Source organism: Scatophagus argus, chromosome 20, assembly GCF_020382885.2.
Source record: "Scatophagus argus isolate fScaArg1 chromosome 20, fScaArg1.pri, whole genome shotgun sequence".
Lineage (NCBI taxonomy): Eukaryota > Metazoa > Chordata > Actinopteri > Scatophagidae > Scatophagus > Scatophagus argus.
This window is the reverse complement of record NC_058512.1, coordinates 18,899,226-18,920,957: the sequence shown is the minus strand read 5'-3', so window position 1 is coordinate 18,920,957 and position 21,732 is coordinate 18,899,226. Positions and strand designations below refer to the sequence as shown.

At 40.7% G+C, this 21,732-nt stretch overlaps 1 protein-coding gene across 3 annotated transcripts; it reads left to right on the top strand.

The window, feature by feature from the left end:
• pkn3 (protein kinase N3) lies at window positions 1–21,732 on the top strand. Of its 3 annotated transcripts, none has more exons than XM_046374876.1 (22): window positions 1–298; window positions 2,095–2,371; window positions 5,101–5,270; window positions 6,666–6,789; window positions 7,121–7,272; window positions 9,050–9,269; window positions 9,389–9,568; window positions 10,341–10,450; window positions 12,438–12,581; window positions 12,885–12,960; window positions 13,634–13,793; window positions 14,609–14,699; window positions 14,895–14,956; window positions 15,280–15,349; window positions 15,614–15,705; window positions 17,456–17,632; window positions 17,756–17,818; window positions 17,930–18,006; window positions 18,188–18,330; window positions 19,152–19,259; window positions 19,454–19,534; window positions 20,814–21,732. In XM_046374876.1, exons 1-22 carry the CDS (start codon window positions 278–280, stop codon window positions 21,012–21,014), a joined length of 2,799 nt encoding a protein of 932 aa, XP_046230832.1. In that variant the 5' UTR covers window positions 1–277; the 3' UTR covers window positions 21,015–21,732. The 3 variants fall into 3 exon arrangements, with proteins under 3 accessions (XP_046230832.1, XP_046230833.1, XP_046230834.1); XM_046374877.1 differs by having other exon boundaries at window positions 2–298; window positions 15,283–15,349; XM_046374878.1 differs by lacking the exons at window positions 1–298; window positions 2,095–2,371; window positions 5,101–5,270; window positions 6,666–6,789 and adding an exon at window positions 6,860–6,890.

The window sequence follows — 21,732 nt, the reverse complement described above, 5'->3', positions numbered from 1 at the left end:
TCTATTGACGTCATTTAGCGTCGAGCCACACTTTAAGTCAATTCAAACTTTTGCTCAGATTTGTTTCCATGATGGACGTTAGTGCGGACGTACGGAGCACCTGTGAACACCTTTAGCAGACGTTGAATTTCACAAGCCGCTGTCAGTATAGCTAAGCTAGCCGTGTCTTTCTCCTCGGAGCCTTTTTCACCTGCTGCTGACCCGAACTAAACTGTTGGGAGCTGAAGCGGACGTTGACGCTTGCGTGAATGTACAGCACCGCCAAGTGACAGCCACCATGTCAGGTTTAACACTACAGGTAAATTTAATGTCACAGGGTTGTCGAATTTGTCACATGAAGTTTAATCATCATACTGATATTAGATGCCAAAATAACAGAATATTACCCGACGTTCAGTGTAGTTAAATAATGTTAGTTATTTCTGTACCAGACAGGCGCACTGGATTTTCCTGTTTGTCTTGTTTGCTTCTCCTCATAGTTCCCTTGTCTTTGTGCTTCTCGGAGAAATACCTAACGTTTTATTGTAACTTACTAGGTTATATGAAGGACTCAGTTTCATCAAGAAAAAGACTAAGAATTAAGCTACCTTCTCGCCATGGCGTTAACCTTCCTGGATCTGATTCGGTATAGTGAGTTTATTTGAGCAAACACCCACTTTCTGCCTTCCAAGGCTTCATTTCAATAAACCTTAGCTTACATTTACTGTTTTTATTTTCGGCTACCGTCCAAAACCTTCTGCCTTGCTATGAGAAAGAAGCATTATGTTTTGAGTTTTGACAATTTATCAAAACAAACCGTTTGGTTGTTTTGTATTATTACAACAAACAAAATAAAAGTAGTGTTTCCCAAGATCTAGCTTAATTATGAAATAATTTCAGGGCTAGGTGCCATTTCATAGGTTTCTACCTTGAAATATGCCTTGTCTTTTAATGAAAGAAGACAATAACTCTTCTGTGATTGACAGGAGGTGTGTCCTTTGGCTAATTCAGCTATGATAATAGCTATGGAAATGAATTGATACCAGTAATAATAAGAACAAAAGACAAGCCTACTTCAACAGCTGTTAGCCTGTGGCATAAACTGACTGGACTAATGATAACAACATTAGCTGATTATGCAACCCACAACGCTTTTGTTGATCGATTAATCAAGTTTAATCAAGCAAAAATCATACGAAAAGTTGTTTCTTGTGTTATTTCATCATTTTACATTAAATATCTTGTGATTTATGCAGTTGGATAAACAAAGCGTTTGAATATGTCTCTTTGGGCTCAAAATTTGTCATGGGCACTTTTTCTTTAAGACTAAATGGTTAATGGAAAATAGATTAGAAAATGCAAATTAATTTCAGCCATAGTTACGAAACGGCACAGAATTCCCCGACACTGAGAGAAGGCTGATGCTGACGCACTGTAGTAGAACACTAAACGGATCTTTACGCACAAGGGGGAAGCATTGTGTCATTTATTGTTGCCGATCCATTGTCAATATAACTGTCACAGCTCGTTTTAAATAGTCTTCTTCAAATACTTAGCTTTCTTAACAGTTGTTCCCATTTAATCTAGTGGTTCCTGTTCTTTCTTATTTGGTTGCAACAACCAATAGACACACCCTGCTTAACGTCCATTTATTTATTTTTTTTGTCTCTGATATAATTGTTCTCTTTTTCACGTTGGTGGAGACAAGGGTTATGTTTGTCCTTTGTATTGTAGATGGTGTTTTCAGATCATCTCAGTAATGCTGAACTCTTACTGATCTGCCTTAGTGCTGGCTTTTTTAATGTTCCAGTTGCCTACATTTAAATGCTCTCCCTTTTAATTTAACATTTTTTGGAATCCATGAAGTCCAGGTGGATAATACCTTTATTGCAAACTACTCAGAGTGCAGCTCCTGAAATCTGTATGTATTCATAACACTTGTTGAAAGAGTGTGTTAAAAAAAAAAAAAAATCTAAAAGATAGGTGACACCGTTAGACCCCAAGATAAACAACATAGACATCTGGACTCTTATAAATATAACATGATAACTGACAGTATATAAACATAACAACCACAGGGATGAGAGATTGAAGCAGTTGTGGTGTGTCCCTCAGAGCGCTAACCTGCAGGATCTGGATGAGGGGGATATTCTTGACCCAGAGTTTCAGCAGCGTTTGGAGGATGCTCGTACTCTGCTCAGGCAGGATATCCAGCGAGAGCTGAAGATTAAGGAGGCAGCTGAGAGGTTGCGGCGAGCCGTTACCAATCGCAAGAGTGCAGCCGATGTGGAGGGCCAACTCAGGGCCTCGAGCCGCAAGCTGGAAAAGATGCACAGGGATCTGCAGGAGCTCAATGCCAGGTCTATGGCCACAGAGAAGGACAGCACCGCAGGTAACTGAAACAGATCATTTGCTGAACTGCATTTTGATAAAATGGCAACTCATCTGACAAATGGCCTCATTTTTAAAGAAATACAAAAGAAATTAGGAAACAACCAATATGTTTTTTTTCATGGCAGATATTGATTATTAGTAATCAAGGAGACTGATAACTTATCTTTGGAAGAGATATAAATTTGCAGTTAAGATTAAAATCTTAGTGTCAAAATTTAGAATAAACAGCAATGGAATGTAAGTACAGCTTACTCAAATACTGTACTTAAGAATAGTTTTGAGGTAGTTGTACTTAAACTTAGTATATCCAGTTTGTACTACTTTATGCTTCCACTCCAATACATTTTGTGGCCCAATACTTATTTACTCCGCTATATCTATTTTGTAACTTGTGCTTATAGAGTTTATACAGTGTTTATAGACTATTACTTGTGACGTGTGCCATTCAGTTAGTGTGGGACATTGACAGACAAAGACACCTGCGTTAGAGCCAAATTAGCACATTTTTAAATGAATTTATTTTATCCTCCACTGGACAAGGAAAAAAGCAGATACCGGTGATCTGAAAAATGCTGAATATTGGACACGTCTATCCATAAAAGAAATAAAAAACCTGTTCTTTTCTTTAACACTTTTGGTCCATAATTTCTCCTGTCTATATCCAGACTACATGTTGCCTTGGAAAACATTATTGTTACATTCTCTGATGCTAAAATTTTACTGAAATGGTTTAACATTACCAAAGAGCTTTGTGTTCCATTTTGTCCAGTTTTGAACAGTCCAACTATTATGACTGAGTGAGGCACGCATATTTACAGATCTACATGTTTTATTCCCACAAGTCTTGTGTGTCCTTCCTCTCAGTGGGCCTCTAAAGTGAAGATTAGACATATACACATATATCCAAAGGTGACATATACAAGATCATTCAAAATAAGATTATATGTAGAGCGTATGTGACTCAGACTTGCAAAGGTGACTGTTAACACCTCTGATTTGGCATAATGTGCATAACTGTGTTAGTCATGACTGAATAATTTATTTGTTGTGGAACTGTGAACTGGGGTGGCTGTGTAAAGGATGAGGATGAAAGAGAGAGAGAGAGAGAGAGAGAAACATACATACAGTAAACATCATACATTACAAAGGACAAACATGACGGGTTGTTATAATTGGAATTCTGAAGACTATGTATTGTATGTATTTGTTTTTTAGCTGATATGTTGTTTAAGTTAGTTATATTAGCACTACATAGAAGAACAACGTGGGCAGATGTTGACAGTAGACACTGGGTTTGTCAGAGGGCCGGATGCAGTTCAACATGTAGATCTGGATGGAGAGATACCTGCAGAAAGATACAGAGAGAGAAAGAAAGGGAGGGAGAGACACAAAACTACGAGGAGAACTGGACACACAGTTAGTGACATAAAAAAGTGAATCATATGTTGATCTGATGAGGGGAGAGAAGGGGAGAGGAAGAAGAGATGAGGAGGTGGGGGAGTAGAGATGGTGGTGGTATTAGGGAGGTGGGGGAACTGTTCGGTGGATCATGTTTGTGTCCCCCGGCAGCATAGGCCTATAGCAGCGTAGCTATGATAGAGATTAAAGATTAACAGTTAGTCAGACCTATTCTACCTGTGGCTATCTGTCAAGAAGTGACTGTAACTACACCTACCAGGCCTACACACTTTGTTTGAGGTTAACTATACGCTTTACTAAACAGAAAGGTTTTAAATGTAGTCTTAAAAGTGGAGGTCATTGGGTATCTTGGGAATAAAGCTGAATCCCATATTGCTCCCAATGGCTCCTCCATTGGAGTGGGAGTGTTTGTGTGAATGGTTATCACAGGTGCCACCTTGCATTCTGGTTTCTGCCATCAGCGTATGAATGTATGTGTAAATGGGCAAATGCTGGTCATGTTGTAAATCACAAAGAGCGGTCGGTCAGACTAGTAAAGCACCATACACCGATAAGCCACAACATTAAAACCATTGACAGGTGAAATGAATGAAATTAATCGTATGTTTACAATGCAATGTTCTGCGGGAAACGGCAGCAGCCCCCCTCCAGCTGGACAGTGTAGCCTGTCACATTTTGAAAACCGCTCAAGAATGTCTCAAGGACCATAACAACGGCCTACAGACAGCCCAGATCCCAGCCTTTTCAAGAATATGCAGGATGCACCAGAATAAGCATAATCCCCACCCTCAATTTACAGGACTCAAAGGATCCAACATTCCAATGCCGGTGACCACAGAATACCCTCAGAGGCCCTTTTGGCAGCTCAAGGGGGACCTATAAAATATGAAGCAGGTGGTGTTTATGTTGTGGCTGATCAGGTTATATTTCTCAACTGAAAGGTGTTCAAGCTAGCTCCTGGTGGAATCGGTGGATTACCTAGAGAGAACCTCCAGTTTACTGAAAGACTGGTCTGAGTGAGTTGCATGCAAATGCCGATATACATGTATTTGTGTGTACACAGCTGCAGGTATTTACATGTACTGTATATATGTGGATGGGCGTACATGCACATATTAATGGGATATGTATGTTTGTGAACCTCTATGTTCCCATTTGTGTAACTCTAACCTTTGTGACAAGTATACAAGATTTAACATCCTCCCCACAAACACAGTTATGTGGCGTATATTGTATTCTTCACGCTTAAAATGCAAAAATTAAATAAGATATCTAATCCCAAACCACCATGTGAATATTTTGATGCAGGTTACTTGGAGGAAGAAGACAACCAGTCAGCAGAATCGTGTCAGTGGGAAGAGGTCACGTCACCATTGGCCAGTCGACTCAGAACCCTGAAGAAACAGCTTACCATGGAGACCAAAGTCAAACAGGGTGCTGACAACATGATTCAGACTTACACCAACAGCTCAGTCAAGGTACAGAACGCATCAACACACGCCTGGTGATGGAGGTGCCCCTTTAGTATAGTCTGTCTGTGGCAGTGAGTTGACACTGACTCATGTGGTAAATTGCTGGCGGCAGCAGAAAGTATTTCTTTCTTTTTCTCAGTGGGTAGCAGCATGAACTCCACTGTCACTGACTTTGTAAATTTCCTCCTGAGCTCACTATTCATTTCTCTCCATTTATCTTCTTAGTGTCTGTCTAGTTTTGTTTCACTCCTTTTGTGTTTTTAAATGCTCAGTTCTGCTCTATCTTGTGTAAGGAATTAAAGTATTGCAAACCCAATGTCTACTGTCAACATCTGCCCACGTTGTTCTTCTATGTAGTGCTATTCTAACTAACTTAAACAACTTCTCAGCTAAAAAACAAATACATACAATACATAGTCTTCAGAATTCCAATTATAACAACCTGTCATGTTTGTCCTTTGTAATTTTTGATGTTTATTGCATGTATTGCATTCTCTCTCTCTCTCTCTCTCTCTCTCTCTTTCTCTCTCTCTTTCATCCTCTCTGTCCTGTCTGCCTCTTCTTTCCCCCCTTCACCCAGCCGACTATCAGCAGGATAGTTCATCCTTGCAAGCCGGGTCCTGCTCAAGGTTTCTTCCTGTTAAAAGGGAGTTTTTCCTTGCCACTGTCTGCTTGCTCGGGGGTTCAGGCTCAGGGTCTCTGTAAAGCATCTAGAGACAATTTTGATTGTAGAAAGTGCTATATAAATAAATTGAAATTGAAATTCAAAGGAATGAAATCAGTATAAGTAGTACAGAGAGAAATGTAATGTATGGCATAAGTGAGGATTTGTTTGTCAGCAGGATGTCTTGAGTATGGGATAGGTGAAAGGACTGAAAACATACACACACTGTTGTGCACAGGTTGTGTTGTTTACATTTCCATCTTGTTCCTTTTCACACATGACTCGGCAATTCCAGAATAGATGGGGGCAAGGGCCAGTCCAGCAGATGGTGATAATGCAACACTTAGGGGATGCTAAGTGCCATAACATGGCAGCCGAACAGCTGTTTTTGTCCAGCGCCAATGTTCCACGGATCATGGATGCAATGACATCATCAGTAGAGCCTTATGATTAGTTCTCTCGCTCCACGCAAATGGACACAACCCTTTACATACTCGTTCCTGCAATGTTGGCTGGATCATGTGTAAAAAGGAACTTGTTAATTTATTTTTGATTTTGTAGAAGTTGCGTGGCAATTTGCTCACTTACGACTCCGTAACGCTCGCTTTTTGAACAAAAGCAGGAACATTTAATACAGCATGCCGACGTTTATATTTTAACTCTTAAGTAATAATTAGACCTCTTAATTAGTTTTATTCATCAGTTGAAGCAATGTGGTTGTCCATTTTGCTTTCCAGGATAGAAAGATGCTATCTGCAGCCCAGCAAATGTTGCAGGACAGCCGCACGAAGATCGAGCTGCTGCGCATGCAGATAATCAAAGTCAGTCAAGCCAGAGATGGAGAACGGGATGGCTCAAATGGTAAATCTTACAACACATACATGTACAGTTCCTCTTACAAACAACAACAGCACACACTATAAAAAGTCAAGCCAGAGATGGAGAACGGGATGGCTCAAATGGTAAATCTTACAACACATACATGTACAGTTCCTCTTACAAACAACAACAGCACACACTATAAAAAGTCAAGTGAAGGGAAGGGCACGTATTGCTGTTGGGCGCAAATGTCTCTTGAAAGTATAAGTATGTAATAACTTGGATACAAAACTCTTAAAAGAGTGGTGCTTACTGTATCTGTTCTCATATCTGCTGATGATGCCCAAGTCTGACCTACTCCACCTGCCTTCAGGTCACCCCATGGAGATGATCAGTCCTCTGGAGCTGCGAGTGGCTGAACTCATGCACCACATGAAGATTGAAGCGGCTGTGGTAGAAGGCGCCAAGAACGTGGTGAAGCAGCTGAGCGGTCGTAAGATCCAGGACCGTCGCATACTTGCAGAGGTAGGTACCAACTGAATAGCCCACACTTGCATCACATATTATTCAGACCACCACTGTGCAGTAGATACATCACTGCTGTAGCTGACAAGATTCATCCTCATTAGGTTCATTGGTTTTATCTCAGTAGCACTTAAAGAGAGAGGAAGTAGTAAAAAATGCTGTGGTAGCACTTTATTTGAAGGGATATGACTCCTTCATAACCATGACAGGACCCTGAAGGAGTCTTAATGAATGTATATGACCATTTATGACGATTAAGGGTCATTTGGTCAATTCTGTCATTTTTAATGCAAAATTGATGTTGACAACTTGATTTTAAACAAAGACACACCTTCACCTTCACCACAACGGTCCAGTACAATACCTACTCATAAGTCTGCCTGTCCACCTCACGTTCCATTTTACTGTCCTTGTGAGCTAGTGTGTAGGCCAAAACAGCCCAACAATTTCCAGAGCCTTCAGCATCTCAGGTAGAGTCTCACCCGCAGCTGGCGCCTTGCGAGGAGCGAGAGGCTTCTCGATTACCTCAGCAACCTCTGCAAGCAATATGGGTGGGGCTTTCCCTGTGGCCTCACACTCTGATTCCTCCACAGAGGATGTTTTACAGGTTATGTTATCTTGGTTAACAAGTTGTCCTAACAATCTCACATAAAGCCTTGTATTGAAAATGACATAATTGACAGAATGACACTTGAGACTCATTTGTATTCATGACAGGTGTCATGTCGTGGTAATGACAATGCCATGCCATTCTAATGTGCACCCCATCAGTTAAAGTGTTACTACTACTGCTTACCACAAGGTAACACTCATGGCTTAAAGTTGTACAACATTGAAGGGAGAGGCACACCAAACTTAGAAGCGAAATTGCTTGAACCCAAATGCCAGTGTTAGGTGCATGTTGTCTGTGTAAAACAATATAAGGCAAACACCAAGACACACACACACACACACACACACACACACACGTGTGCATGCACACACATACAGGGACTACTGATTGGAATAGTCTTCAGATATTTAGACTGAAAAACATAAGAAACACAAAAATATGCAGTCTGTGTCAAAATATGATCAATTTGAACGTTTAAACGACTGTTCACTGTTTACAGTGCGGCAGTAAAATGAACCCTCAGGGTTTTCAACCCTGAGGGTTGTGTGTCAGACTGATCGAAGCTAAAACTAACAAAACTAGTTTAACTGGGTTAGTCTGGAGGAAATCAGGTGGTGATGAGGAGGAGGCGCGGTGGTGCAGTGGTTAGCACTGTCTCCTCACAGCAAGAGGGTCCCAGGTTCGAATCCCAGTCTGAGACCTTCTATGTGGAGTTTGCATGTTCTCCCTGTGCCTGCGTGGGTTTTCTCCAGGTACAATCCCAAAAACATGCACATTAGGTTAATTGGCTACTCTACATTGCCCCTAGGTGTGAGTGTGAGAGTGTGTGGTTGTCTGTCTTTGTGTGTTGGCCCTGCGATTGATTGGCGACCAGTCCAGGGTGAACCCTGCCTCTCGCCCGTAGTCAGCTGGGATAGGCTCCAGCTCCCCCCCGACCCTGACAGATAAGCGGTATAGAAAATGGATGGATGGATAAATAGTAGATTTGTTTAACTAGTTTTACTACTTAATGAAATACCTTAATGACTGGAGTTATGTCATACTGCCCCATGTTTCTGTTATGTGTCTCTGCTGTCACTATCCAGTATTCCCAAAATAAAATTCCAAAATTGAAAGAAAGATTGAGCCAGGCTACGCTCTTTATGATTGTTATGTGTTCATCAGGCCCAGGCGCGAATGCAAGAGTCATCTCAGAAGGTGGATCTGTTACGTCTCTCCTTGGAGAGACGTTTAAGTGAGCTGCCTCAGGACCATCCCAAATGTGCTGCCATAAAAGAGGAACTAGCGTCGGCAGCCTCGCCTTCCTACGGCACACCAAAGAAGCTATCCAGCACTCCGTCCTCTTCTTCTTCTTGCTCCTTCTTCAAACCAGCCAGTCTAACAGGTCACTACTAATATTCTCCAGTGTCCCTCAACTCCTCAACTAAATGACTTTTTCCCATTAAACTTTAATGTTTTCTCAACACTGAATGGATAGCTTGAAACTGAAATGTTTTTCCTCAGGTCGGTTGGAGGTTTGTTTGAAGGGCTGCCAAGACCTGCTGGAGTCGGTTCCGGGCCGTGGTCGCGTGACCAGTGTCTCGACCACCCCGGGAAGCCTCTCAGATGGAAAGTCTCTGAAGGTGAGAGCCGGTCTATCAGGACGCAGTGCTAATGGCAAGATGAAGGCTGATGACCTGTCCTGTAAGTCAACACTCAAACAAATAATGACTAATGCTGCTACTTTAACTTTGACTAATGTAAAACTGTAAGCCCAAAGTGGATCAAAATAGCCCAGAACATGTAGATGAGGCTGGGTAATTTTTTGAGTTCATAACAATCGGTAAACTTTCTCTCAGATTACATTTCAGCTCCATAAAGATCCACTTATCAGAGGTTTATGGCAGCTCTTGTGTGACCTGAGAAGGAAAAAAAAACAACTCATGTCAAGACTGAGCTCAGTGCTGTTCATGAACGTTTTTACAAGATTAAGTAATTTGTTATTGCAATAAAGTTAATATATGGATATATTAATAATATTTAAGAAAGTATAATGACATGTCATAACACGTGATAATAATATGTACAGTAACTATTGTTAGAATGTACCGGTAAAAGGATTTACCACGAGCTCACAGTGATAACTGAAGGCAACCCAGATGAGTAATATGGTTAAATTATCTCTTCTCTTTTCTTCTCTGGGGACACTGAAGACTCTGTTTAAAGAGATTGTTGAGATGAGATTAAATGAAAGTGTCTGAGGAACAAAAACAGGATTTTAAAAAAGTGAGGGGGAAATGTCCCCACACCCTAATTGCAGACATTTCCAGACATTTGTTAGGTTGACAGGAACATTATTTTTTGACTTGAGCAGTCTCTCTAACACTATATGTTTCTCTAGATATCCACACTGTAAGAACCTTTATTGGTCTTCATGAGTTAGTGCGTGTAACAGTTTGTATGTGTGTCTCCTCAGCGGAGGTAAGTGTTGTGCTGAAAGTGGACAACAGGATAGTTGGCCGCACACACTGGAGACAGCTGGGCACTGAGGCCTGGGGCCAGAGCTTCAGCATCGAACTGGAACGGGTCAGTGGCTTTCACTTCAACAACACAACTGTGCTATAACTGCATTTTTCAAATGGTTACTGCACTAAAGCTTTTAGGGTGAAAACATCATTGCTGAGAAACTGTCTCTTGACAGTGAGACAGCGTTGGTAGATGATAGATGGATGGCGATGGTGTTGTTGTCTGGGTAGAATTAAGTCTAAAAGGCTTATTTGAATACACAGTCTAAAGTGTAGCAAAAGCTACCGTTTTAGCTTTGAGGTGGTGACTTGAATCTAGTAACTGATGCATCTGTGAGATTGTGCTTAGTCAGCCTCTGTCAGATAAAAGATCCCGCTCTGTTGATTTTAAATAATTACTAAAGATAATGTTTTGCTCTGTTTGTTCAGTGCAGATTAAAACCAGGAATGCCCAGACTTTGTCCCTTGGAAGGCCAAAGCTGAAACCTAGAGGCTGGCCTTGTATTGCTAAAATACAAAATGTTATTGAGATCCCAAGTTCCCTTAATTGACTGATCTCCTGCACAAAGCTCTTTCTATCGGCCATGCTCGGATAATGGAAAATAATTAGTAATCACGATCCATATTACAGCATTTTTATTTCCAAAAAATGAAACGGCACAGATATTAATCTAAATTTTCTAAATGAATGCCTGCCTTCTTTTCCTCCTCCTCCTTCTTCATCTTCTTCTTCTTTTTTTTTATTATTCAGGCTATAATGTGTATCATGTCTTTAATAAGTAGGAATGGCATTTCCTTTGAGACAAGGTAAGCAAGTGGGGAAACTGATAAGAACGTTGTATTAAGTGACCACAGCAACAATCCACCTCAGTTCAAAGTACCGGGGTGACTCTGAAGCTAACTGGACTACAATTTATTTAATTGCATCATAACCAAGTTCAGTCCAGAAGGAAACTGTCCACAGTAACTGAAAAATGTTAAAATTACTGTGTGAAAATGCTTTCATTCTACAGTAATGTGTCTTGTTTTCGATATTAAATTTCTATCTCTTCCATCAAATGGGCTGATAGATTAACCATGAAATGGCCCATCAATTTTTCTTATTTTAGTGTGTTGATATGGGAAAGTAAACACTAATTTGACTGTACAAAAGTGGCTTCCTGCTTTCTAGATGATAGCCTGTAGCAACACTGTTGTTAAACCAACACTGTGGCTGGCTCTCTTAGCCTAGATAGCTTATTGTTAAATATCCTCTCAATAACACCTAATGTTGAACATCTGTTAACAGCATAGGAACAGGACTGTGGCGTCTTGTCCCTCAATGAGTCACAATGACCAAGTATGTGTCTGATACTCTCTTAGACTCCTATTCCATCATACTCTACTCATGTAATCCCAGTGCTAATCCTCTGACATTTGCTCTAATCTGACCCACACATGTTCGACATCTGCGTTTAAGACTTGGATTCTGATATCGAACTGAACATCCAGCTCTTATTCCCTGTGTTTAACAGCAAGCCTCGAAACTTTCGAGGGGAAGTGACCGACCTTACGCATACATGTCTGTTTGTTGATCATAGGGAGTGCTACGCAGCAAGTAAGAACACTTGTATCATGTCTCCTTTGGCTCAGGAGAAGCTTTGTCAAGTCTGAGAAAATGACCCTGATGATGTCACAGTGATGTCATCAGGGCTCTCTCATTGTGAACTGGGAGATTATACAGCCTTGGGGCATAGAGTTAGAATGAGGTGGACTTCTTCCCTCCTGCTTCTAATGAAAATATATGTGCCTATGCTACTTTGAGTTTTCTCCATTCCTTTTTTTTTTTTTTTTTTTTTTAAATCTGTCTCTTGTGAGTCCACCAGCTTTATAAACGCACAGTGCTAAATCACCTGGATACCCCTTTAAAGAACAGTATGAATTTTTTTGTGTCTTTGCAGAACTCTCAGTTATCTCTTTTCTGGTCCAAATGTAATAATCCAGTCAGTAAATGTAAAAATGTTACTTGATTAAATGAGATTATCAACACTTAATATTTGTTGATCCAGTCCAGGGAGCTTGAAATTGCTGTGTACTGGAGAGACTGGCGAGCATTAAGTGGGCTGAAGTTCCTGCGCCTGGAGGACTTCCTGGATAACCGCCGACATGGCATGTGTCTCCAGCTGGAGCCTCAGGGCGTCCTCTTCATTGAGGTTCCGACTTTCATATCTAACCTTTAGTCCTGTGATGCCTTTTGTGGTTTTATAATCCACCACACTTAAAATAATGGGCTGAATTTTGTACCCGCATTTCTCATTTCAGAGTTATTATCAAATCAATTCATATTTGATTTTGAATGTCATTATTATTGTTACACCATACAAATGAAAAGCTCTAATCTGTGTCCTCAGCCACAAAAAAGGATGTTGGGACTAAAATAATCCCAAGCAGTCAGCATATCTTTATGGCACAACCACAAATGAAATGAATACATGAATCATTCCGTTCATTTCCAGGTGACATTTATCAGTCCTGTCATTGAGCGGCACTCCAAACTCCAGAGGCAGAGGAGAATTTTCCCTAAAGAAAAAGGTAGCAACATTTATTCATTCTGCATCCTGTCCTGTTAATTCTGCGGATGTTATAGGTTCATTAACATGAGGGCTATCGCTATATAGGAGGAGAAGGAGGACATTAAATCACAAACCTACAGAAATGTCAAAGATGATACTAAAACATATTTCAATTCAATTTCAATTTCAATTTATTGCAGTTTATTTACATAGCACCAAGCAGACAGTGGCAAGGAAAAAACTCCCTTTTAACAGGAAGAAACCTTGAGCAGGACCAGGCTTGAAAGGATGAACTATCCTGCTGATAGTCGGCTGGGTGAAGGGGGGGAAAGAAGAGGTAGACAGGACAGAGAGGACGAAAGAGAGAGAGAGAGAGAGAGAAACATACATGCAATAAACATCATACATTACAAAGGACAAACATGGCAGGTTGTTATAATTGGATTCGATTCTATTTCCATAGAAATGGTGACCAACTGATTAATTTTATCATCAGTAGAATAAAAATCGCTTTAAGTCAAACAGCTATGATTTTCCAAAAAAGAACTTTGACCTTTTTAATATTACTGTCGCTTCTTAATTTTTTTGCACAAAGGTCACTTGAATAAATTTTACATTTCATTAATTTTCAGCCTGAGATTGTAACATGGAACATTTTAACATTTTTGTAACATTTTTTTTGCTCTTCACAGGGAAGGACTTCCTGCGTGCTGCCCAGATGAACATGAACTTTGCCACTTGGGGACGTTTGATGATGAGCATCCTGCCTCCCTGCAGCTCCCTGGAACCCATGAGCCCTCCATTAACTGGCACTAATGCCGGCCCCACATCATCCACCACTTCTCCGGCAGGGTAAGGCTCTGTGGTGTCTGCAGACACTGTGACCCAGAAACATCTCTTTGTCACATTTATGAAAGAGATGTTACAAAAGTGAGCTATGAACTTTTTTGCTTAGCTTTCCACAGTGACTTGAGGCTATTTTTTTTTTACCCACTTATGATATCTGACTCTTCTGACTAGAAAGAATGTGACTTCTTTGGAGGGCTGATAGCAACACTGACTTACATTCAGAGTTAAGAGAAGTAAGACATAGTTGTTGTATAATAATAGTGTACAAGCTTATAAAAATAAGCTTTATTAGAGGATAATGGCTGTGATTTTATATTATCTTTATTTTTCTTATTACACACAAATCCCCTGGGTGGATCAAAACCAACAATGAAGGCATTCTACTAAGAAGTGTTGTTGAAATAAAATGAGAACCTGGCAAATGTGTAACAAAGGCATATTGTTCTTAACCTGGAGAGATAATTTGAAAGCAGTTGAACAGAAATTTGAAAGCAGATGTGAAAGTGCCGCTTTGGCCACAACAGTTGTCAGAGTGAAAAGGCATGCTGTAAATTTACATGATTTTTGGAGGTGCCAGCTGCGGAGAGAAAAGCTACCAATGCAAAGGCCTGGAAGTACTTTCAGTGTTATGTTTTTCATGTTTTTGGCTAGGTTCTTATTTTTTTAACGTTATGTTTTATGTTGTGTTTTGTGTGGCTAAAACTTATTTTCTGATTGAGGAGATCAAAGAAATGTAGGAACTCAACAGTCATTTTCTGAAGCTGGTCAACATTATGAACACCAGCACAGCCATAAGGTATTTCTCCTTGGGTTTTCAGAGAAGCTGCTGTGGTGAGCCTAAATTTTGCTGATCAACATCCTGGAAGATCTCCTCATCGCACAAGAAAGAACGCAAAGGACTCTCCACTGGTAAGTAAGTCAGCTGGTCTGTGACAAACGCTTAAGTAGTGAGATAATACCACTGAAACCAGGGGCTAATGGCAGAGAACTCATAGGTCTCTGTTACTCTCTAAACAAATGTTGATTTGTTTGTTTTTTATTTAAATTCAGTTTTCTGAATTATTCAGCTGATTTGTCAATTTATCTCTGTTGTCTGAAAACTAGTCTCCTGGTGAGAACAAGAGCCCAAAGCCCCAACGCCAGCCCTCGATTCATCCATCCACACGGTAACTTATACTGAGTAGAATTGTGGAAATTATTATTTATTTATTTATTTTTGTTTAAAAGTATTGATTTGTTCCTGAGTGCGACAGTTGAAGCTGTCAATTTGAATTTTTTAAATATATAATTTTAAAACAAATGTAGAGTTCTAACGTAACACAGTGGTGTGGTTCTGTAAGTAAGAAAAGTGTTTTCTTCTAGCAGGATGCCATTTATAATTTTTTTTTTATTATTCATGTTATCTGTGCTGAGAAGGTTTTTTTTTCAGCTGCAAACCCCCCCCCCCAAAAAAAATCAAAAAATTGTGCTCCTCTGTTCTCTCATGCAGCAGGGAGGGAGGACTTCAGATCGAAGACTTCAGCTGCATTTCAGTTCTGGGAAGAGGTCACTTTGGAAAGGTGTGCATGTACCTTAATTTGTTCTGTAAAAACATCATGGCAGTGTACTGAGTCGAGCAAAGCGCTTGATTAATCGCTGAGAGGTGTCCTGGTGGAGTTTCAGGACACTGACTGGGCAATCATAGCCTCCCCAGTCGAAGTCCGACCCTTTGTTAGATGTCATACACCATCTCTCACTTCCTTCATTTCCTGTCAGCTCCCATCGGCAAATGTTTTAAAGCGAGATATGAAAGTAAATGTGCTTTTCTGCTGTGCCAATCCCAGGTGCTGCTAGCAGAGTTTAAGAAGACGGGCAAACTTTACGCCATCAAAGCCCTGAAGAAAGGAGACATCGTGACACGTGATGAAGTCGACAGGTAAGCGGTCCCTCAGTTAGTTTATTGGAAACAACACCGGAGTGCTAATGCTTCTTTCTGCTGCTCTTTAATGTTCCCAATGGAAAGCATTTAAACATGTGACTGCGCCTTGGGCCTTTATCACAGAGCAGGGTCAGGTTAGCCTGGAGCTCTTTGGGTTAGCGGTCTTCACTGAGAATAACATGCTGATGTATTTGTGCAGCCAAAGCAGAGAGGAGAGAGTGGTTCACACCTAATGTGCTCTGTCTGACTGACATGATGCTAATTAACTATGTGTGGATTATTTACCTGCCAGAGGACAATAGTTCATATACTTTTTATTTCCAGTTTTCATTACAAAGTCACCAGATGTTATTCTGCGCTGGAGTGATGGAATTAAGTGTAAAAGAATCTACAGGAATTCTGTCATTAATGTAAAGGACTCTCCGTTATATAAATTAGTAGCTATAATCGTCATTGCATATTCTTTGTGAGCATAGTAAAGTCTCACTCTGTCGTGACATGCAGTGACAGAAGGAATAAACTTAGTGATAAGTTTAACTCGCATACAAGCAAAAGAAATGAAGAGTGAACTAAAACAAAAGGTATACCAAAAAAAGTCGGTGTTGATTATAGCTTGCTGAGATGATTTATATATGATATTTGTAATAAACAGACACTGAAAGCCTGCAACAGCAAAGTGAATCTACTCATTTATTCAAATATCAATGCAAGCTCAGTACTTTTGTGCATTTTATGATCCCATAGGTACTATGGCTCAATGTTTTCTAGTGATCTGATTGGTCAGTGGTCTGACTGTCATCAGGGTTTGATCAGATCCTCTGACATTAACCTGTTGTGGAGCAGGTTATCTGCCAGCTTCATGATACCAGTCGAGTTTAGACCCAAAGCTGACTGGATGACTGAATGATGTCCGTGCTGAACGCTGCCACATGCTGCTGTCTGCATTTTGATGTTGATTTGTGTTCCAGGCAGCAGTTGGTTTCATTTCATGTCCCTGAAGTATGAAAATGAATGAACAGAGACTTATCACTCAGGACTAAGTGGTAAAGACGAGACAGGGCGCTTAAGGGTGATTTCAGAGTCGTTTAGAAAAGCAGTGCTTAAATGAAAAGTAAGCTAACTTGGATGTGATCTAAAATGATGTGAATTTGCTCTCTTTTTATGCATTGAAAATATTGTTCTTTGACCAGCATCTCTGAGTTCTTAAGAGCACCAGTTAGTTACTAAAAGCTCAAATCAGCATCAGGATAATGACACTAAATTGAAATATGCTTAACTATCAAAGGGACACACCACCAAATTTATACATAAAAGCAAGCAATTTGCTTGTCATGTTTAGTGCGAGCATATAAAGCATATAAAAACAGCTGCACAATGTCTTATGTGACTTAAATAATCCCAGATTATGTCAACAGGGTTGTGTTGGCTTGTGCTTGGAGATGACACATTAATAGCTGAAAGCCTGTGTCAAACCCGGAGGTGTAAAGATTGCTAGATATTGCCCTTTACCATGCAAGAAGGAGGGAAGGATTCTATCTGGTTGTATTATGAGAAGTCTAGGCTTGAATATTGTGGGAACTGATCCATACTAAAGATAAAAAATGAGGACATCCTGCTGTCTGCTGCTTCTTTTTTAATCCGTCTCATGATATTTTATAGGGGTTCCCCGTTAGAGCTCGTCATGTTGAACGCTAGTTTGTTTTCAGTAAAGCTGTCTCTCCATCTGACCGTGTGTGTTTGTGCTCAGCCTCATTTGTGAGAAGAGGATCTTTGAAGTGATCAACGTCTCCAAGCATCCTTTCCTGGTGAACCTTTACGGCTGCTTCCAGACTGCGGACCACGTGTGCTTTGTGATGGCCTACTCCCCCGGAGGAGACCTCATGACGCACATTCACAACAGCATCTTCACTGAGAAACAGACCCTGTAAGCACACATCGCACTCTGAACACCACAGTAACAGAGACATGAAGCTAAAGCACAGGATTGTTTATGTTGTTTCCACCTCTTTCTCTTTCTCTTTCTCTTTCTCTTTCTTTGTGTTTTAAGGTTTTATTCCTCGTGCGTCCTGCTCGGCCTTGAGTTTCTCCACCAAAACAAAATAGTTTACAGGTGAGTCCATCTCATAATTACAGAACAGCATAATTTCATACCTTTATGTGCTTTATGTTGGAGTATGAAGCATTTTTGTTTTGTGTGTGTGTGTGTGTGTGTGTGTGTCAGGGATCTGAAGCTAGATAACCTGCTAATGGATGCAGATGGTTTTGTCAGGATAGCCGACTTTGGCCTGTGCAAAGAAGGTAAGAAATGACAATTTTATGTCATTTTTCAAGGTCCAGTAAAAGTCAAACTCTCGCAAGGATTTATTATGCTAACACAAATAGATTTCTACTAACGGAAATCTATTTCTGTTAGTAGAGTGTGTAATCACTGTTACATGTGTCTGCAGCAACGTCCTAAGTCAAGCTGTCCTGTGTGTAGGTATGGGCCACGGCGACCGCACTTCAACATTCTGTGGTACACCCGAGTTTTTGGCCCCAGAGGTGTTGACAGACAACAACTACACCCGCAGTGTGGACTGGTGGGGTCTGGGGGTCCTCATCTATGAGATGCTGGTGGGGGAGGTCAGTATAAACATGGCAGTTACCAAACTGATCAAGGCTAAGCAGGCTACTGCTCAAGGGAGCATGGGGCTCAAAGGTCCCAGTTTCACTGCATGGCAATTAGTTTGTAGTATTTTTTTTTTTTTTTTTGACTAATTGCTAATATGCACTGTATACATGGTAAGGCCCTTCAAACTGCAATAACCTGCAACTGGCAGAAAGTGGCAGCAGAAACTAATTTAGAACACAGCACTGACATATGACAGCTTTTAAACTGATGTTATAGATGAACCTGTTTGCACACAACTGCTTACACGTGGCGTTTGTATGCCCGTCAAGTCCAGTATTCAAAGTAGTTTGGTCTCTACCAAGTCTTTGAGGGAAATACTTGGAGCTTTTTTTTTGGCTGAAAACCGCTACCTGCTGCAGCCTTAAGCAGTGTTAAGTAAAGTTGTGAGCTGGACGGCTAAACAATGAGCTGAAACTCGCTGTGAAGCTGTGTGAAGCGTGTCTGTAATCTGTATATTCTCTGATTGCAATATGTTGTGCACGTCTGTCCATATTGGTAGAGACGGTCTAAACACACTTACACTGTACAGACTGTAAAGCCCACTGAGGCATTCTGATTTGTGACTTTGGGCTATATAAATAACACTTGACTTGACTTGTAAGGCTGAGGGAAGCTGCGTTAGGATGGGATAAGGAAGCTCAGCAGCAGCTGAAGGAACAGTTACAGTGAACAAACTGTGTGTATGTGATTACTGGTGTAAGAATTGGAAAAAAAACTAAACCTGAACAAATCCCTTAAAATCAGGGAGTGTAAAGTTTGTACTCTCTTTCAGTCTCCTTTCCCAGGTGATGATGAGGAGGAGGTGTTTGACAGCATCGTCAACGATGATGTACGCTACCCTCGCTTCCTTTCTGCCCACTCTGTGTCCCTCATTCAAAAGGTTTGTGGTTTTCTCGCAGTCTCTTTAGATGACAGAATCACTCTCATGTTCAAGCCTGTAAACACGCATCAACATTATTGATTTCAGTCCGGATTTGATTACAATCCAGTGTTCTGAATGCTCTGAGGCTTATGTGTCTGGTCGTTCTGACTCCCCTTCGTTGCTCTCACTGTGTTTTTTTTTATTTTTTTTAGCTGCTGCAGAAAAATCCTGAGATGAGGCTTGGAGCAGGAGAGGAAGATGCCTCACAGATCAAAAGACACAAATTCTTTCAGGTTATTATCTGGCCAGGCACTACTGAACACCTTACACTGTAACTCCTTCCTTTCCAAAACATTAGAAGTCTCTGGCTTGAATGTTCTTTAGAGCTTCAACTCATGCAAGCATAATTTCATTTTTAGGACCATAAACAGCTGTGAAGTATTTTATTTAGCTCTTTCTTTATCTCAAAGATTTTTCCCTACTCTTAGAGCTCGGATTGCCTTTCAGAGACGAGGCAGTCAAGTTCCACTGCTTTAGGGCTTTTTTTTGAAGATTCACTTTTTCACAATAGAGCTTATCTATTGAGAAACCAGCTGTGCTCAGAGTAGAAGTATAGTAGTATTCAGTTTTGGAGACCTAGGCATTGGACTTCCATTGATCACTTAATAGATTTATGCATGTGTATAATATTGCTGACAACAGTAAGTTACCGTTAAAGCAGATGGGATGTCAGTTGAAGAGTAAAATCTAACTTGTCGTCATGCTGTTGGAAATATGTTATTCCTTTATGATGCGCCGTTCACAAACCACAAACAAACCCCCTTTTTTTCCCCCACAGCAGACATTTTTATTTGTTAAAGCATAAAAAGCGCATAATTGAAAACTGTCACGATGGCTGCTGCCATGAAATGAACAGTTCATCCAAAAATAAAAGTACAATCATTATCTACTTCACCCGCGTGCTGATGGAAAGTCAGCTGAGAGTTCCCAAAACATTTCTGGAGGTTCACGGCAAAGCAATGTTGATGGGGTTATTGAAGAATCTTGGGACTTGTTTTAAAATGTTTCTACGTTTTTTTTGTTATGCACCAGCTTTAGCACATCCAGAGTACTGACTGTACATTGAAACCAGATCATAATGTCAATTTATTGTGAAGTTTTGATCACCTTTTTTTTTCGCGACACTGCGACACTGGGGCAGCCGTGGCCTAGAGGTTGGAGAAGCGGCTTGTGATCGGAGGGTCACCAGTTCGATTCCCCCACCGGACGGGCAGGAAAAACTTGGGTGTGGTGGAGTGATTAATGCGAAAAATGCCCCCCCCCCCCCCCCCCCTTCATTAGCTGACTGATGTGCCCTTGAGCAAGGCACTTAACCCCCAGTATGCTCCCTGGGCGCTTGATGCTGCCCACTGCTCCTGTGTGTTTCACTGCATGTAATTTGCCGGGTGTTGCATGTGTGTGTTCAACTAAGGATGGGTCAAATGCAGAAGACGAATTCAGTGTGTGTATGTAAAAATATATAATAATAATATATATACTGTCAATAAAGTCATTCTTCTTCTTCATTAACAGGGAATGGACTGGGGGGCTCTCCTGGCCAAAAAGGTGAAACCTCCCTTCCTGCCCGTCATCAGAGCGCCAAAGGACGTCAGTAACTTTGACAATGAGTTCACTCGCCTCAAGCCAGTCCTCACCCTCCCACAAACAACCTGCGTCCTCACTGCCCAGCAGCAAGAAATCTTTGCTGACTTTGACTTTTCCCTCCTAAGTTGACCGAAGGGATTCACGCTCCGTGCTGCCACATCACAGTGACTGACAGCTGCTGTTTCTACCTACCTTTTATTTAAATCTTCTGATTCATCAGAAGCTCAGAGACAACAGTCCTGCCGTTGTTCACACAGTTGCACATGATCTCAGCGGCCCGTTTACAACAACACAACACAAAGTCCTTCAAATGCTCAGAATCAGCTTGGCTTCAGCCTGTCGCACTTCACTGATACTCACCGAGTCTGATTTCATGATACAACAGTTTCTTTAGAACATTTTCTTCTCTCTGCCAAAATGATTCTGAGCTATTTCATGTCGTTTCTGTCATCAAACAGCAACAAGTGGAACATTTACTTTTTTTTTTTTGCCATTGGACATTGAGCCAGTAAAACATATTATACAAATATTTGTGATCTTAATGAAGAATGAATGAATCGACTCTGAAGGCCACAGCTTTGAATGTACTTCGTTATTTAGTCGGATGATTAGTACTGTATGTCCACCTGTTGTTTAAGGAATTTAAGATACTGAAAATGTTAATGTTATTTTATATTCTTTTCCTAGATCTTTCTCACGCAGTACAACTGGATTGAGATTTTTTAAAATACTATCATGAAGATTATGCGTATAATGAAGAAACCAGCCTATATGTAAAGTGTAAACTACATGAAAGAAAACCTTGATGAATAAATTTATATCTGCTGGACTTTGAATGACCAGGAAA